General features: G+C 38.2%; 2 protein-coding genes across 2 annotated transcripts in view; one reads left to right on the forward strand and one right to left on the reverse strand.

Moving 5' to 3' along the window:
* The window catches only part of atrnl1b (attractin-like 1b), a 126101-nt gene that overhangs the window by 67589 nt on the left and 39017 nt on the right, over positions 1–19495 (reverse strand). Inside the window, exons 20-21 of the mRNA XM_073867025.1 lie at positions 13753–13846; positions 1767–1819 (exon numbers count right to left, since the gene is read on the reverse strand). Coding sequence (XP_073723126.1) covers positions 1767–1819; positions 13753–13846 — 147 coding nt within the window. The remainder of the gene's footprint in view (positions 1–1766; positions 1820–13752; positions 13847–19495) is intronic.
* On the forward strand, positions 4946–8027 carry LOC129452906 (uncharacterized). Its single transcript, XM_055216991.2, has 3 exons — positions 4946–5400; positions 6111–6292; positions 7383–8027. The coding sequence occupies exons 1-3, from the start codon at positions 5247–5249 to the stop codon at positions 7806–7808; spliced, it is 762 nt and encodes a 253-aa protein (XP_055072966.1). The 5' UTR covers positions 4946–5246; the 3' UTR covers positions 7809–8027.

Below are 19495 nucleotides of genomic sequence, written 5' to 3' on the forward strand. Positions count from 1 at the left end.
GTTAATTGCTATCAGCAAAACCATGGTTTTACGAAAGTAAACCATGGTTGTCAAAACCTTACATGGTTGTAAGGGACAAAATTTGTGTTTTCTCTTTAGTGTCTAATTCATTCATCTAACAAATTTTATATTGAGGGCATCCAAGTTATTTGAAATATTTGAACTTTTTTTAAGTAACGCAATAGTTACTTTGCCTGGTAATTAGTTACTTTTAATGATGTAACGCAGTTACTAACTATTAGTGAGAAGTAATTAGTAACTATAACTAATTACTTTTTAAAGTAACGTTGCCAACACTGTAACTTAGTAAAGTGACTGATTACTTGTGAAAATAAGTAATTAGTAAAGTAACTGGATTACTTTCTTGGAGAAGTAATCAGTAACTAATTACTATTTCCAAGTAACTTGACCAACACTGCTCACCCTACATTTCACCTTTGCACAATGTTTTATTTGGCTATTTAAGCAGGTCAATAAACTATACCCACCTACCCTCTGTTTTTGAATCCAACTGCATTAAATACATTTTGGAAATGTAACATTAAATCAAAAACATAATATCACCGAGCTTTGCTCTCTCATGGAGGTGAACTAGACATCAAATGTCAGATGAAACTAGTCTGAGTAACTTGCATGACCAAGACTTGCCTGAAGCTCTTACTGAGTCGAGCCATATAACACTGACAGATCACAGCGAGTGTGCCAACTAAAGGCACCTCTGGAAACAAACGAGTCAGACATTGCATGTTTGAGAGAACAGATCTCACGCTGCCTACTGGAACCGGGTCCGCCAAACTTCCGTTCCCGTGTCTTTAATTAGCTGGGATCACTCACTTATTCACTCTGACAGGGCTTGACACCATCACCAGTATTATATCACTGCCAGCAGCCCACTCCAGCAACACTTCCTCACAACAGGACACTTTACGAGAGAAAATACGGGGATGTGTAATTGGACCGGAAGCCCGTGAGCGTAAGCTCTCTATCTAATAGATGCAGAGGGAGTTGATGGAAATTGATTGATAAATTGAAGCCTTTATTTAATGCTGATTGATGATGAGAATAATGCTGGCAGGTTTTGCAAACGGAGTGAAATTTGATGTCCTAAACGCTACTGACTGCGTTTAGTCCTCTCAGACTCCACATTGCCTGCTGACAGCAATAGCAAAATGAAATGCGCACAAGCAGAAAGGGAAATACGACTTGGGGACAGGCTTTTTTCGATGAACAGCAACACTGCCCCCTAGTGATGAAGCCACATTCAAAATGCACCGCAATGATTTTCCTGCATATCTTCTACTTTATATGCCTCTGTAACACTGGGTATATATATATATATATATATATATATATATATATATATTAAATGTATGTATAAACTGTCAGCAGGTTATAATCATGTTTACATTTATACACCTCTACACTGCACATTGAAACACTCATGCATACTTGCATTAGTATAGTGTACTTTTTTTGGCTGCGAGAATTCACTAGAGAAGTAAGAATTTCATTGTATAGTGCATACTATATAGTGCATTGTATAGTCGTTGCTGTACATATGACTCCTGAATCTTGAAGATGATGTGTGTTCACATCCTGATCACTGTCTTTTCAGAACATCTCATTCATGACTTTTTTTCTAGTAGTCTTGTTGTGGTTGAGACTATAGCATCTGTGCTCCAAGTCTCAATCCTCTAAATGATAGACCGATGGCAGATTAATTTTTAAGGTACAACAGGATTACTTTAAGGTCAGAGCATACTCACAGTAACAGGTTCCTCTGAGCGGGTTGCCAAGGTAACGGTTTTCTGAATCGCATCTGCGGAGAGAAAAAATAATTTAGATGAAACACATCAGTAACATTCAATGCAATGCCATCTGATGCATGGGCCTGATAATGCACCTGTCACAACATCATTTATTGAACATTATTGAACTAATAAACAGAACATGAAACATGACAAGGGTAACAACTTAAACATTAAGTTGATTAATGTCGACTAGTGTGTCTAGATTTGTAAATCCCTCTATTAGAAATAATAATAATAATAATAATAATAATTGTATTATTGCTAAACTTTACATTATACATTATGCAAAAACTTGTATTGTATCAGTGATGTTAACAGGAATCTTCATTCCTTTTTCACACAAACGCAGATTATGTAATTCAGCCCAGTTGTCGGGTTTCTTTAGTTTCACTGCTTCATTAGAGAACGCCAGGAGACGGCTCTAAGCTTCCTTTACCTCGATTCAAACACACTAAACAATTACCAGCGCGCTGCCGGCCGCAACTCTCCACCGGCCTATAAGTAGATTACAAATCCTGCAGCTCTTCTGAGCCTAAACTGACGGTCCAATTACGGTCAGCGTAACACTCAAATCACTTCTCCCATTCTTCTCCTCCGCAACAATCTTGCCACTTAGTTTATATAGTCCGTGTAGTGGGAATTCACTTTCAATTCACTTCATTGTCCTGTATAAACGCATCTAAAGCGCAAATGTGATAAATCATTAAGACCAGTGGTGCGATAGTTGAAGCAAAATAGGCTCTGGACTCATTTCTTTAAAGCAGTTGTATCCAACAGGGTGCCCGTGGGCACCAGGCTGCCCGCACAGAGTCTGTGAGGTGCCCGCCAAAGCACATTCCATTAATAGCCTCAATTTTAATATTTATTTATTACATATTTTTATATTAGCTTGGCTTCTTTTATGTATGTTAACATTTTAAACAATGATAAAACATATCAACATTAAAATAAAATAAAATCTTCAAAAAAAGTTAAACAAAAAAGTTTTGAGTAGACTAAAAAGTAGCCCTCAAAGAACAACCAGTTGTTTGGAAACGTTCTGAGTGGACCTGCAAAACGGTAACGTAGATGGTACCATAGATATGTATAAAAAAGGCTAGATGTGTTATGGGTCTCTAACGTCATCACCTGGTGGCCATCTTACCACAGGGAGCTCACTCAATCGTAGCAGGGCTCCAGACTGCCACCAAAATTTGAGAGTGTACCACTGAATTTTACATCCAGTCGAACATGTGCGGCCAGTAAATTTGACCTTTTTTTGTGATGTGACACTGAATTTGAAACAGCACATTGTACTTTCTGCAGCTATCATCAAAGTATTTACTAGTAATACATTAGTAGAAATGTGAATATTTGGTTAGCATGTTGATTTACGGTGTGTGACCCTAAATTTTCTGGTTGAGCCCCGAAAATTCAGTTGGGGGCCACTGTGCACCTAGTGAAAAAAGTTAGTCTGGAGCCCTGCGTAGCATTGTGTTTTAATGATGCATGTACTTTTAAAAGACCATAACTTGCTCAATCTTCTACCAATTTTCAAACGGCTTGTTTTCTTACAAACGTTATTAACGTGGCTATAATTCTGGATGCTTTAACATGTTTCATGAATTTTTTATTTTTATTTTTGTAAAAAAATGCAGTGTCATAGGTACACTGACGTTTATAACAAACCAAACCGTTTGAAAATTAAGCAAGTTATGGTCATTTAAAAGTACATGCATCATTTAAACACAATGCAACTGTATAACTTTAGCCTAAACGCTAGCATATAGCATTAACTAGCAAATATGACAAAACGTGCTCTATAGAACAGTTTGTCCATTTATGGCTACTTCAGAAACATGGCAACAGCGCGAAATTGCAACTTCCATGTAAGGGACACCGCGGTGTATGTAAATAAAATGCTAGCATATAGCATTAATTAGCATATTACACTAACACAGCAGTTAAAACTTTGTTTTAAGCATTTTAACAACTTTGTAATTAATTTAATGTTGAGGTGTACATCTCGACTGTGATGTCACAGTTGGTGTATGCTGAGATAGGCCTGTTTTCCAGCGATCTTTTGCATGCACAAGGTTTACATAAGAAGGAGGAAACGATATGTCATTACCATGTATAGAACTTGTATTATTCAATTATGCCTAGGTAAATAAAGTTATACATTCTACGGCACCTTCAAAAAGATAGTTAACCCAAAAGGTTAATGTTGAGGAATGTTTGTAACCAAACCGCTTATGAGCCCCATTCACTTCCATAGCAGGAAAAATTAGTAATATGGAAGTGAATGGGGCTCACGAACGGTTTGATTACGAACATTCCTCAATTTGTGTTCATCAGAATAAATAAATGTATACTAAATGTCTGTAACAACATGAGAGTGAGTAAATGATGACAGAATTTTTATTTTTGGATAAACTATCTCTTTAAACTACACCATCTTTAGTCAAATATATACACCCTTCCATCCTAGGGCGCAGTCACACCAAAAGCGCTTTAAACGCTTGCAAACGCAAGGCGCGACGCACTGCCTTTTTAAAAAAAGAGCAGTGCGGCGCGGCTTTTCATATTGCTAAGCAACCACCGAGTCAGCTGTCTTGTCAATCAAATATTGAAGCGTGAGCGCTCTTTTGCTGTTAACTGTCATATTAGCAGAAACTTTAAAAAGAGGGCGCTTGCTCTGACCTTGTTTGAGGGTGAGAGGTGCACAAACACGCAGGAGAGAGTGAGCGAGTGGAGTCCTGTTCTTCAAAGCAACTGTAAACTTCCCTCACCACAACGTAAGGCCCGCCTCTCCCCTCATTCGATTGGACAATGGAAGACGCGAATGACGTCAGGCGCTTCTCCGCTCTCAGCGCTCCTTCAAAAACGCGTGCGCGGCAGGCGGCAGAAAACCGCAATGCGCTCGGCGCGCATAAACAGCGCGCAAACGCGCCCTGCCCATAGAATATCATTCAAGAAAGGCGCCTGCAACTGCCATAAACGCTTTTGGTGTGACTGGCCCCTTATACTGTACTGTAAATATCCTTGTCCTTTGCTCGGGAGCATTCATATTTTTCTCAGTCTGTCATAAATATGAGAGGACAAGGTAGAGTAGATTTTTACCACAGTACAAACTACGCCACAGGCATTAAAGGCTAATTCACATTGCGCAGACAAATGCCGACAGACGCCGACAGACGCGTCTGTCGGTGTTTGTTGGACCAGTGTGATACCCCTGTCTGTGTCTGTTGGTGTTGGTCGGAGTCTGTTTTCACCCGACTGAACATGTTCAATCGGAGTTTGTAGCGTCGTGGACTGTCTGAGCAGTGTGGTATACTTTTCCAACAAACGCAAACAAACTCTGACGTATCTGCGAAACGTTGCCATGACGACGAGGCAAGTCCATTGAAAAGACGGGTAGTAAAAGGGGCTGAGTGTGGCAAGGTTAAAGTAAAAATGGCAGGTTTCTGGACAAATCAGAAAGAAGAGGAGTTAGTGGATCTTTGGGAAGAGAGACCAGAGCTGTATGCAGTGGGTGTGGCCATTTACACCAACCGCAACGCAAGAGGGAATGCGTTTAGATCGATCGCTACAGCGCTTGGGGTTTCAGGTTAGTATCTCTATGTTTTACCTCAATACTTTAAAACAACTTTAATATACACAATTACGAATACAATAAACTTGCCTGACAACGTTGTTAATATGATTACTCATATGTAGATATAGTTCTCAGTTTCGTTTCAGTAAGCAAATAGTTACAAAGTTGTTTGGTAAACGGGCTTGCACTGAAAAAGCTACAAAGTAACATTAAATATTGTTGAAATTTTGTAGCTCGCTTATTTCTGAATTTAAACTTGCTACACATGATTAAACTATGTTTTGTTGTAAAAGTCGTGTTACTGTTGACAATTTAACTAAACCAGTTAGCTATTTAACCTATAGTTATTTACTACTTGTGTATATTACAGTGTATTTGTATATTAATAAACTGCAAAACTTGTAGTTGTTTTCAAAGATGCAACATGTTTTATACTTGTGCTACAGTTGTGCTGACCTGCGCTACAAAACTTGTAACCTCCCTATGATGTGTGCAAGTTAGCATACAGCACTGCTTGTACAGTAATATAGGCTTTATGTGCCAAACAAATATACTAGTTAACATTTGAAGTGGATCAAAAAAGTTTTAAAAATGTTTATGGTATTACTATTTTTATGAAAGGTTTTGATTAACTTCAAATGTTGACTTGTGTATAATGCAGTTATTGGCATTTACTCCACATTACTATATGATCTTCATTTGTCATTGTTTTGGTGTCACAGAAGCTGAGGTAAAGAAGAAAATAGAAAATATGAGGACACAGTATAACAGATACCTAAAATCCCCTCCATCTGGAAGCGGCGGTAATCATACTCCAAGGCAGGAGTGGTTCCTGAGGAGACTTAAGTTTTTAGAGCTGCACATGAGAAAGAGACCCTCGACATCAAACCTTGATGTTCACAATGTAAGTTTATTCAATACAGTACAGTACAGTATGTTTAATTGGATATGGGGACTGAGAAATATGTACAGCAGTTTAGCTCATTGCCATTGATAGGTCACCTCAACCTCTATAAAAAAAGTTTTAAAAGAACCATAAAGAATGTATAGTCTGAATCTATTTTTTTACTGTTATCATTTGTTCACTATAATTTTAACTTATATACATTATCTGGGTATTGATTGACACAGAAATTGTGCCACTATATTCTATCCCATTGCCAAGGAACAGCTCCTGCCTCTGAATTAAAGTACTCCATCAGCCTTTCTCTGTTTAATTTGGCTTCATTACTTGCATTTGTGGACCTTGGCAGTGCTGCCTGTGGCATGGTAGGATCTTGCCTCCATGTTTCTTGCCCATCCTGATCAGGTATTTCACACATATAAGCGTCGACACATTCGTCACGTAAATAGTTGTGAAGGGCACAAGATGCAAGAACAATATCTTCCACAACATTTGGTTGTAGGTTAATCGTGGTTAAAAAAACCCTAAATCTGTTAGCAAAGATGCCAAAGGTGTTTTCAACAATACGGCGGGCACGGGATAGCCGGTAGTTGAAGACTCTTTGCTCTCTTGAAAGCCCCCTCCTGGCAAAAGGCTTCATTAAGTAAGGTTTCAGAGGAAAAGCTTCATCTGCCACAACAAAAAAAGGCATTGGAATGTCTGTCCCTGGCAATGGGGTGGGTTGGGGAATGTTTGCAGTTCTCTGCTCTAAAGACTCTTGTAGTGTTGTCCCTCTGAAAACTCCACCATCAGACACCCTTCCATTACACCCTACATCAACATAAAGAAATCTATAATTGCTGTCAACCAAAGCCATCATAACAATTGAATTAAAGTGTTTATAATTGAAGAACTGTGCTCCGCATTGAGGTGGCGGTTTAATCCGTATGTGTTTGCCATCCAAAGCCCCTAGGCAATTGGGAAATTTTGCAGTGGTTTGGAATCCTTCAGACACTTTTATCCACTCATCTGCTGTTGTAGGGCACTGGAAAAGAGAATAGTACATTTGTAAATAAACCACGAATTAATCATTTAAAAAAATATTTTACAGGACTCTTCAACTACTTCAACTGAGGAGGGTGAAAGTGAAGACAGAGGTGAGGATAGAGTAGAGGATAAAGAAGATGAAGAACAAGACAAGGAAGAGGAGGAGGAAGAAGAAGAGGAAGCCATCCCACCTAGTGGACTACAAAAAAAGCGCCGTAAAAGACAACCTGACCCTGCTCAGGCTCAAGACCTTGTCATTCTTGGGGCAATAAATGAAACTCTAAAAGTGCTGACAGAGAATCACCAACACAATCTGCAGCCACCCAAGAATGACAGCATACATGCCTTTTGTCAGTTTATGGAGCAACAGTTAAGAGCAATTGACGATCCACACCACCTACAATATATACAATTTCAAATTCATCAGATACTGTTTTCCCCTCGTCCTTCCTCAAGCCAGTATGCACCTACATATTTACATCCACTGTAATACACGACTAAATTGCATCTTAATTAATTTTTTTATGGGTGCAGGTTCAGGTCTTAATTTGTTTGTTCTGTATATTTTGATTTGATTGTATTTGCCAATAGTTACACATGTATGTATTTTTAAGTTTATCCTGTTCCATTGTTTTATTTTAGTTTTAGTGTAAGAATGTAAAATAATAATTGATTGATGCAATTCAATAAAGAATCACTTCAATTCAAATTATTGTTTTTATTCTTGTCTCATTCCCAAAAATGTTTTTTGTTTCCTCCCAAGCCTGTACAGAAACTGTTATAATATTTTATTAGAATCTACCATTTGATAACAGCATTTGAAAAAGGAAGCACATTTCTTTCTTTATCAAGTCTTAATAAGCAGCTCTCGATGTAGTTAACAACAAGCAATTCAATTCAATTATACAAGCAGTTATTGCATTAATCTCTTTTCAATGTTTACCCTTAGGATACTAAATAAACCATGGTTTAAAAAGATCTATAGTATAGCCATGTGGGTTTTTTGCGTTTTGACTGCGATTTGTATAATGACAGACTTATAATACAGACTATTGTTAAATATTTTCTTCTGTAACAAAATTATGATTGCTTTGTGGTTACCATGTTTCACTACACTACTTTTTGGTTTTATTTGCAGTAATACCAAGGTAAATTTTGTAAAGGTTACACTGACCCTGTTATTAAACTATATACAATATCTCACGAAAATGAGTACACCCATTCACATTTCAGCAACCATTTTAGTATATCTTCTTAAGGGACAATACTATAGAAATGCAATGTGGATATATTTAAGAGTAGTCAATGTGCTGCTTGTAACAGTGTAGATTTACTGTCCTCTGAAAATAACTTCACATACAGCCATTATTGTCAAAATAGCTAACAAAACTAGAGTAGACCCTACGTGATAATACATGTCACAGCAAAATCCTCGGTGTTAAATTAACACCGGCTCGGTGTTTATATGGGTACCACCAGCAGGGTGTTAAAAGTAACACCGAAGCAGTGTTAGAGTTAATTATATACTTTAGCAATCATTTGAGTGATTATTTGATTATTAAAGACACCTGATGATAATGAGCCGAACTACATCTAAAACTTCCAGTCCCTGCCTTAGATAAAATCAACTGAAAAGACATCTCTCTTATTACAAACCAGACTGACTTTTGTCTACTTTGAAATTGTTTGGTCACCATTATGGTGATCAGTGGTTCCTTTAGTAGGGCAGTTTGACTCTTATTTTCCTTTTGATGTCTTTGCAACAGTGTTTACTGAACACATTATTTGTTGTAAAGGTTGTTAAAGCAAAGTTTATAAAGTTTTTTTAACAGAGATTGTAGATTTAAGTAAATTGTTTACACAGTCAAACAATCAGTATTCATGGAAAATAAAATGTTGATCAAATATATATTCTCTATTGGTTTTAAATTAGAGCTTTTCAAATTTTATTGTTAAAAATACTTGTGGAAAGTTTATATTGTGCCTCACGTGCATATATCATGAATCACCCCATTAATCGCAACAAGGGTGACATAATTTATGTTGCAATGCATGATGGGAGTCATGAGTTTTATACTATGGTGGATCCCAGCATGCTTTGCAACATTATGTTTTTCACCATGATTCCGATTAGTGGGGTGATTCATGATATCTTCACGTGAGGCAAAAAAGTATTTCCAGCAAGTATTTAACAATAAAATTTGAAAAGCTTGAAAATTTAGAAAGCTATGTTACTGAAATCCAATAGAGAATAATATACATATTATCAACATCTAATTTTCTATGAACACTGAATTTTTTTGACTGTGTAAACAACTTGCTTGGATCTATAGTCACTGTTACGAGAACTATATGAACTTTGTTTTGGCATCCTTTGAAACAGATGGTGTGTTTAATAAGCACTGTTGCAGAGACCTCAAAGGCAGAAACGGGAGTCAAAACCACATTGGCTTTGTTCAGCACCACTGCCCCTCCCATAACGATTTGCTTTCTTCAGTTAAATACAAAAAATTGGATACCTTTTGCAATAAGGTAATTATATACTGACATATTAAATAAAAAGTGCTCAGGATTAGAATGCCTACCTTAAGATGCTTTTCTTTGAGAACCTGATAGATAGCTCTACATGTTTCAGGAATAAGCTCGCTTAAAGTTGAGCATCCGATGCGAAAAGCGTAGTGGAGGCTACGAAATGATTCCCCTGTGAATAATAAAAAAATGTTTAGAATTACAACATTGAACATTTCAATCTATATCTTGTATAATTAACCTACTGTATCTATCAACACTTGAAATTATTTAAACTGCTGGAAGATGAAATATAAACTATTACAACTTACCTGTTGCTAAGAAGCGAAGAGTTATCATTAGGCGTTCACCTGGTGAAATGGACTCTCTGAAATTAGTATTTTGCCTTTGAATTATTGGTGTCACCAGCTGAAGTAGATGTTTAAATTGATTAGGGACCACCCGAGCAAAATTATGAAAGCTTTGTAAATCTTCCGACTGCAGTTCTCTACATAAATTCGAGTAGGCACCCTGTCTGTCCCGTCGCAGCAACCATGGCTTTACCCAAAGCCTCTTTCGTTTAACTTGCCGTCTTTTCAAGCGAAGAATGACACGCAAAGACATTAGTAACAGTAACATTTTGATAGTGGTTACAGGATCATCCATTTTTACAAACTTAGACTTCAATCTGTCTGACTCAGTTTGTCTGTGTCTGTTGGTGCAGTGTGAACATGACAGTTAGTTTTCATAAAATTCTAAATCCAACTGCCAACTTGTCTGTTGGTGTCTGTTGGCATTTGTCTGTGCAGTGTGAATTGGCCTAATATGACTATTCTCTCCCTCAAGAGAGAGCACAATGTACTCGGTGAGGGCGTTGAAACATAATGCACTCTTACTCTCAGTATCTTAAATTAATCTCCAGCGAGAGCACACCTACATGCGGTGCATGCTTTAATACACTTGCTCAGTTTTTGTTGTAGTGCCAATAATTTTATCCCCATTTGGTCACACCAGGAGTGCCACAACACACTACAACAAATGACGATGGACGCTAGATCAATCACACATGCTTTTTCTTTCAATTGTATCAATTGGCACTCTTCAATCACATTTCTTGTTTAAGAAAGTAAAGGAAAACTTTGAATTGCTCTTCCACAACACACAGCATCAGCTCGCTGAATGAGGGGCGGTGAGCGGTGACATGAGGTCTTTAATCAACCATTTTGAGGGTGATAATATTTGTGCTTGACAAAAATGGGCACGGCGCTTCATTACAGACCTCGTTATGTTGGGCGGGTAATGGCACGTGTCCGCCTAAGTAATGAGAGAGAACGGAGTGAGAAATAGAGAGAATTTAAAGAGAGGAATAAACAGGAAGTGGAAAGCAGGCATTTTTACGGCTGCACTCATTTGTCCTTGTGATGAAGACACGCTTGAATACATCATCAACAGTCCTGATTTGGGCCAACTAGGTTACACACAATTAAAAACAAGTACATAGGCATGGATAGCCGCACACACTGGAAGAACAATAAACTACCTGGAAATGTGTGTTTGTTTTGCTATAGTCTGAACTCAATTGTTTTTGTCAGATGTCCTTAATTGAAAAAAAATCATGTATTATTTTTTGAGTTTTTATTATAGGAAGGGGATAAGGTTTGGGTTAAGTATTTAGTAATTGTAATTTTAGGGTTAGTCTATAACCTGCCCTTATTAAGACCTTGAGTAAATGTGTGCACACCAAACACCCCCTAAAAGTAAAACACAAAAGGACATTTTCACACTATAGCTGATGATGACAACATAATTAATTTGATGTCAGTGTTTGGTTTACATAAGGAAAAAAACTTAAATGGATAGTTCACCCAAAAATGAAAATAATGTCATTTTATTGAAAATCTACATACGGGATACTGTCCATGTCCAGAAAGGTTATAAAAACATCATAAAAGTAGTCCATGTGACATCAGTGTGTAAGTTAGAATGTGTTGAAGCATTGAAAATAAATTTTAGTCCAAAAATAACAAAAATTATGACTTTATTCAGCATTGTCTTCTCTTCCGGTTTTGTTGTAAACTGCGTGCACGAGACTGAAGTCACGTGACTGCAGTGAAGCGGCTGACGTGTTATCCTCAAAAATGTTTGCGAAGTGTGTTTTTTTCACAAAAAAAATGTGGCCAAAACTGATATTGCAATCATAAAACTTGTTGCTAAAACTGGTACCGCAATCACACAACTGGTGGCCAATACACAACATGACAGCATAAACATCAGTTGAGGGTTGCAACTCCAGTTTTTAAATGACAATAACCTGGCCAGACCACTGTTGTGAGTGATATAAGGATTTAAAATGAAAATTATTTCTTAAAGGCGGAGTCCAACATGTTTGAAAAACGCGTTGGAAAAGGAGACGGGCCGACTACCAAAACACACTTATAGCCAATCAAATTAAATCAAATGCCCGATTGCGTATGTGTGGGGCGGGTCTATCAACAGAAGGTCCAGATTCTATTGGGGTAGGGGCGTGTTTGTTTAGGTGATTTCAAATATCAACATTGGCTTTCAAACATCATGGACTCCGCCTTTAATGTCTAGTGACATATCAGGGCCATTTTATGATTAATTGATATCAATTTGTTACATACTGTTCCTTTAACAGCAGCCATATCACCCTGTAGCCCAAGACAGCTTGCCCACTAAAGCTAAGCAAGGCTGAGCCTGGTCAGTACTTGGATGGGAGACCAGCTGGGAAAACCAGGTTGCTGCTGGTAGTGGTGTTAGTGAGACCAGCAGGGGGTGCTCACCCTGTGGTCTGTGTGGGTCCTAACACCCCATTACAGTGATGGGGACACTATACTGTCAAAAAAGCACCGTCCTTTGGATGACTCTCTGTGGTCATTAAAAATCCCAGGATGTCCTTCGAAAAAGAGTAGGGGTGTGCCCCGGCATCCTGGCTAAACTTGCCCATTGGCCTACTAATCATCCCTCATACTAATTGGCTATATCACTATATCTCCTCTCCACTAATAAGCTGGTGTGTGGTGGGCGTTCTGGCTCAATATGGCTGCCGTCACATCATCCAGAAGGATGCTGCACATTGGTGGTGGTTGAGAAAAGCGCTATATAAATGTAACAAATTAATTATAATTATTAATTAATTAATTATTAACATAGTGGGAACACGGTAACACTTAAATTTGATTAGTACTTAAAACCGCTATAACAATGCTGGTAAACAGCATTCTTTCAGAGCCACTGAATACAGCATGAATAAAGAAACAGTAGGGACAGAAGTCATAGCTTTCTATTCCCTGCAATGCAGAGATCCAGTGAGACCATCCATGGGCTGCACATGTCTTTACAGTTAAACGTCAGCCCAGAACAAATCATTTGTTATCCAGCGTGCTCCCAACAGCACACAATTAAAAGATGCTAAGATCCTCTCCGTTGCCTTGAATACAAAACCGAAGCTGCTCACCGGTTTCTGTTTCTATGTCTGAAGAATCTGAGTGGGAAATTCAGCTCACGCCCACATCCCCTAAATAAGCATGACTGCTCGACCCACTCTTTAGAAATTCTGCATACACACATAACAATGCAGAGAGAGAGAGGCACTTGAGTTTCATTATTCTCAAAGAGGAACAATCTCTCACAGTCACAAACACACGCCGGCAACCTCCCACACCTCACCTCCACCTCCATTAGTGCTACTGAAGTACCCACGAACAAGCACACACACGATGCGCTGGATCAGCACTGCGTGACATCAAAGGTCAACTTTGGCCGAGTGTGTAAGGACTGAATGGACAAATACATATACGTGCGTGTGTGTCTGTGTGTATTGGGGGTTATAGATAAAGTGTGACAATATAACTTCATCTGGATTACTTCATTTAGGTATGTGTGCATAAAGCAGAGATACTTACAGCTGGCACTGATCGCCTTTGATACCCTTGGTGGTGCAAAAGCATTTGCCTGTCAGCACCTGGCACACGTTGGCATGGCCATTACATTTACAGGCTACAGGAAACGGAGAGAGAGACACATGTTAAATATTTAGTTCAAGAGAGTTGGACACATTGCACTTAAGACATGTCTTAATCTTAAAATTTATTTTACAGTAGATCTTGACCTTTGAGCTCAGTTACTTCCTGACTCTTGAGATACCTTCATCGTCTTGTCCCACAATTCTTTGCGTGGGTATGCGCGGCTAATGCGATTGGTTGAGTCTGGTTGAGTTTGACAAAAAATGCTGGCCAATAAAGCAGCTGGATCACAAATTTAGTGTAAATATTTTTTTTTTTTACTTTTTACACCTTTTGATTGCATTTCTAGTGAGAAATTAGTATTATAGTTGTGAATTAGGGGATTTGTTATCATACAAAAAGGCGCTCTCTGTTTATTTTTCCAACAGATTTTCATTACGCTGCATATGAAGGCTGTCTAAATGTGTTTCCTGGACATGCCTTCATGCCTCTAAAGTCATTGCCTCATGATGGCAGCAAGGCAACAAGTAAACTGCCTAAAGTTTTGGATGTAGCCATAGAAAGATTAGCGACACACAGGGACAAAGTCGCTAGCGGTGTGCATTCACAGTAAGACTAGAGCGGTGTCCGAAATAGCCCCCTATACCCTAATTCACTATTCCCTACATTAGTCCACTAACCTAGTTCACTCGAATGAGGGAATGAAAATAAGAGAGTGAATTCGGACACTTGAGCTTACCGAAATTGTACTTTATTCGGCGCGAGCCTCAGTGGACAAAGTAGCGACTATCTTTGAGTTTACATCAGTTGTACAGTAATCATTGTTGGTTGAATGAGTGCACTTAATATTGTCCATTATGATTTCGGACACCAGTAAAATGGTTGTTCCCTCAAATAGTGCACTACTTAAGGGTTTAGGGGGCTATTTCGAACACAGCCTTTCGAACACAGCCTATGTAAATTTTAATCATTGCTAATGTGTAATAGCTTTTTGCTCTACTTAAACAAAGTGTGGGTATTTACAGTGACTAAATAAAGACTGAATAGGCGTGGCAGATGTGTAAATGTGGGCAGATGCGTGGTAATGTACTCATCTGAGTGACATCAGAACATTACAAAACCCTGGAAGTTTAGCAGCTTAGTGTTAAAAAAATGTATTGTATGTATTGGAGAAGTTGTGAGATATGAAAGTAACAGTATGTAATATAAAAGTCGTAAAATAAACTGTTATCTGAAAAAAACAGTTCCCCATAGTAAGAAAATTCAGCCAAAAAATGTTTTTCTTCTAAAATCTCTGGTATATTTCTGGTACAAACCAGATTTATCTGCATTTTCTGTTTCATAGGCCAAAAACGTTGGCTTTAAGTGCCATAGCCTTTTATCTGTTCTGAAATCCATTTCCGTCTGCTCTGAACAGCGGACTATAATTATTTCTAAAGCAAGCATTAATTCTTTCCTCTCGCTGAGCTAACACCACCACAGATCGTCGGGGCTCTGACAGGCTTTTGTCTGCCATACGTGACGGCACGTATGGTGCTGTCTGAATGCTACCATCTGCCCGCAACACTCTCTTACTTGTTCCTATAGTTTGTGTTTCACAGGTCCACGGTAGCTGGGTTTCCATTGAAACGTGAAGCGAATCTTTTCAAAATTGCAAAAAAGAATGCACCCAATTCACATTTGTGAATTGGGTGCGTTCCATCAAGTTGTTCAAAAGAATGACAGTAATATTAGTAACCTAGTAGCCAAACAAACAAAACACATTTATTTATGATTTGGCTGTGCACTGAATGCCGTGCACAGAAAAAGAAATGCTGAATTTTTTTATGCAGGCACTAGCAGCAAGGGCATTGAGTCCCATGTATGGGAACGTCAGCTGATACAGCTAGACGATCAGTCATGTGGGTTTAATGTTCGCTACGTCAGAATTTATTCGCATTTATTCTTTTTCGCATAAATCAAAAACCACCTCAAGCAAGCGTAAAAAATATAAGGATTTTTATTCTAAATTTGGCATTCCAACACTCATTTCTTATGCGATACTTCAAAAAGAGCATAAAATAAGTGTAATGCAAAGCCGGCAAGTGACATACATGTACAGTCGTGTAAAAAGTGTTGGCCCCCTTTAGATTTCTTATGTTTTTGCATATTTGTCACACTTTAACATTTCAGATCACCAAACAATAGGGGTGTAACGATACACCAGTGGCACGGTTCGAATCGGTTTACAGTTTTGGAGCCGCGGTTCGGTCCGATTCGGTTTGCTGTGGGAGTAGGGTTCCTGTCATTTTACCAGCAATGCTAAGGAACAATATATTAACTTAATTTGATAATAACAACAAAAATAACTTGACTTTTTCTTTATTAACTTTGGCAAACAAACTTAAAGGAGCGGTGAATCAAATACTCAATTTTAACTTAATAATTTGTTTTATGAAAGGTCATCATAGTTAAATGAACATCCTGCAAGTTTCAGAACTGAAAACGTCCGTGCTACTGAAATATAACAGTTTTTGGCACCAAGCCAGTATTACACCAAGTGTGGAATTCGGAGAAATATGACGTCAAAGTAGAATTGAAGCACCTCCCCGAATCCAAATACAGCCACCACTTTTGTAGCCCCCCCACAGCTTCACGTGACACACGTGTGTCTCAACAATCAGTAAACATGTCTTTAAAGATTGCCAAATGTAACCAAAATTATTTTTATAAAAAAATTCTGAAAGACTTTTATTTTGACGCGGTGATCTGTTATACCATGGAAACGGAGTCTTGGGTTGTGGAAGAACTGCGTGGGAACAACACAGAAGCTAAATACTTTAATTCGGAGGCTCGGAACATAACATTAGGAATGCGTGGATAAAGGTTGTTTTTGAAGAAGTTCCAGCTCGCATGGGGAGTGTTTGATTACGTTGTGTACTGCGGATTCATTTGTGGATTCATTTGTAAAGAAGCAAGTCGATGCTGGCTGGATTTGCAGAGAGACTGTGATAAAAGCACCACTAATATTGGATCTGACGAAAATGACACAGCAAGTAAGACATTTTACTTCATTTAAGTTACTACGTTTCACTATTGCTTTGTTAGAAGAGATCGCTTGATATGTCCTGTTGTAACATCCGTGTCTAAACACGTATGTTTGACTGTTTTAATTTACTAAAAACATTAAACGATTAATAAAGGTACAACACTTAACAACACAATTGTAATTTAACGGTAGAAATATGCAAAGTTAGTGATAAGGAAGGACTTATCAGCCGCAATTTAGATTATGATGCCCGCTTACTGTGTTGTATACGGTAATTTAGGCAAGTTGCGTTTGAAAGGTCAAACAAAGCTTTTTTATCAAATAACTGTGGTAATGTAACGTTACGTGCATCTAAAAGCAACCTCACAAGCACAATATAAATATACAAAGTTATTGATAAGGATTTATCAGCCGCAGTTTAGATTCTGATGCGCGCTTACTGTGTTGTTCACGGTACTTTAGTCACGTCGAGTTGAAAGTTTTGTTTCTTCTTTACTATACGTATTGTCATTTATGTGTATCATCTTTAGCACCCAGAATCTTTTGTGGGTCAAACATATATGTGTTCGTCTGCTATTTTTACACATTAATGTTTTTAAAACATTTCCCCACATGTAATGACGGGTAATGAAGCTGTCCAATCATAGCAGTGGGTGTTTACGTCCAGGTATTCAATGCGGCCCGCCCCTTCAAACGAAGCTTTTCTCTAGAGAGCCAGTAATCCATGTTACAAAATAGCCTATTACTTATTGCTTTTGATGTTTTTGAATGTAAAAACCACGCAAACATCATAAGTAGACATCAGACAACAGTATGAAACAAAAAAATCGACAAATTCACCGCCCCTTTAAAATCAAACTTTAACTGTAGTAATGCAGGACTGTAAAGCTATTTATCAGGCGATGAATATCATTCCTTAGCTAAAATGCTGAAAATTTTCTGTTGAAGTCAACTAATGCATGAAATAAATATATGAATCTGTAAATCTGAGTATAATGTGGGTTTATTATCAGTAATGAACTAATCAAGGTAATCATCACACACACGCACGCAAGCAAGCGCACACACACATACACACACCAAAGGTCGCGTTAGACTTTTTCACTGCCATCACTTATTATCCGTCATTTTATGCTTTAATGAAAATAATTGTATTTGTTTACATGTTCATTTTTAATCATGAACTTACAAAACGAGCATACAAGTTAAAATGTGTTTATTTATTTAGAAGAGAATAGATGAACAGAGACCATGTTTAACATCATGAAACAGATGAATTAATTATTTTTTTCTTGCGCCGTGACAACAGAGGCGATAAAACACTCAAACTTTGTGCTGAACAGACAAATGTAAACAAATCAAATCACTGTTGCGATTAAAATAGCAACAAACGTGTAAAGCCCATGTTTTTACCTCAGACAGACGACGTCTTGTTACATTTTTACTTTTGTTCCGGAGAATGATCTCGCGCTCTTCCATTACACTTCGGTTAACCCGAACTGACAAGCACGCGCACAAAGCAAGCACGCGAACGCAAGCACAAACACACACACAGTTACGACAGATTGTGTGTGATTTGTCTACGACACGAATTCCATTCCTGTACTCCACTGAAAAACCAAGATGTTCCCACACAAGAGACTTAAATGTGTCCGGAGGATCTGCAATCTCAGGCGGAGCAGCCATCCTGTGACCTGCGCTCACTTCCAAGTCAAATGACATGACACGCACTTGGAAAACAGTAACTTTGGAATATACCATTTAGAACAGCATTTAAAAAGCTCTTATTAGTCGTTACTAATACAATTTAATCAAATGTATGCAAATATATATTTTTAATTAATAGATTAGTTAGTCAGAGATAAGTGACATTAACCTTAACAATGGGCAGCAGGAGGCGTGAGAGTACCGCGACACGCCACGAGAGTTTCGCGATTCGTTTTGTGGGTGGTGTATCACGATCGGTCGGTTTGGTTTGTAAAATTGTTACACCCCTACCAAAGAAATTTAAATATTAGTGGACACAACATGCTGTTTTTAAATGAAGGTTTTTATTATTAAGGGAAAACAATATCCAAAACTAAATAAACAAGTGGTTGCCCCCTAACTGGTTGGGCCACCCTTATCAGCAACAACTGCAATCAAGCATTTGCGATAACTTGCAATGAATCTGTTACAGCGGTGTGGAGGAATTTTGGTCCACTCATCTTTGCAGAATTGTTGTAATTCAGCTACATTGGAGGGTTTGAGCATGAACCGCCTTTTTAACGGATTAAGGTAGGATTGTGGTCCGGATTGTAGGCCACTCCAAAGCCTTCATTTTGTTTTTCTTCAGCCATTCAGATGTAGACTTGCTGGTGTGTTTTGGAGAACCCATTGTCCTGCTGCAGAACCCAGGTTTCCTTCAGCTTGAGGTCACGAACAGATGGCCAGACATTCTCCTTCAGAATTTTTTAGTAGACAGCAGAATTCATGGCTCCATTTATCAAAGCAATCTTACAGGTCCTGAAGCAGCAAAACAGCCCCAGACTATCACACTACCACCATCATATTTTACTGTTGGTATGATGTTCTTTTTCTGAAATGCTGTGTTACTTTTACCACAGACGTAATGGGACACACACCTTCCATAATGTTAAACTTTTGTCTCGTCAG

This window comes from Misgurnus anguillicaudatus, chromosome 4 (genome assembly GCF_027580225.2).
Source record: "Misgurnus anguillicaudatus chromosome 4, ASM2758022v2, whole genome shotgun sequence".
Taxonomy (NCBI): domain Eukaryota; kingdom Metazoa; phylum Chordata; class Actinopteri; order Cypriniformes; family Cobitidae; genus Misgurnus; species Misgurnus anguillicaudatus.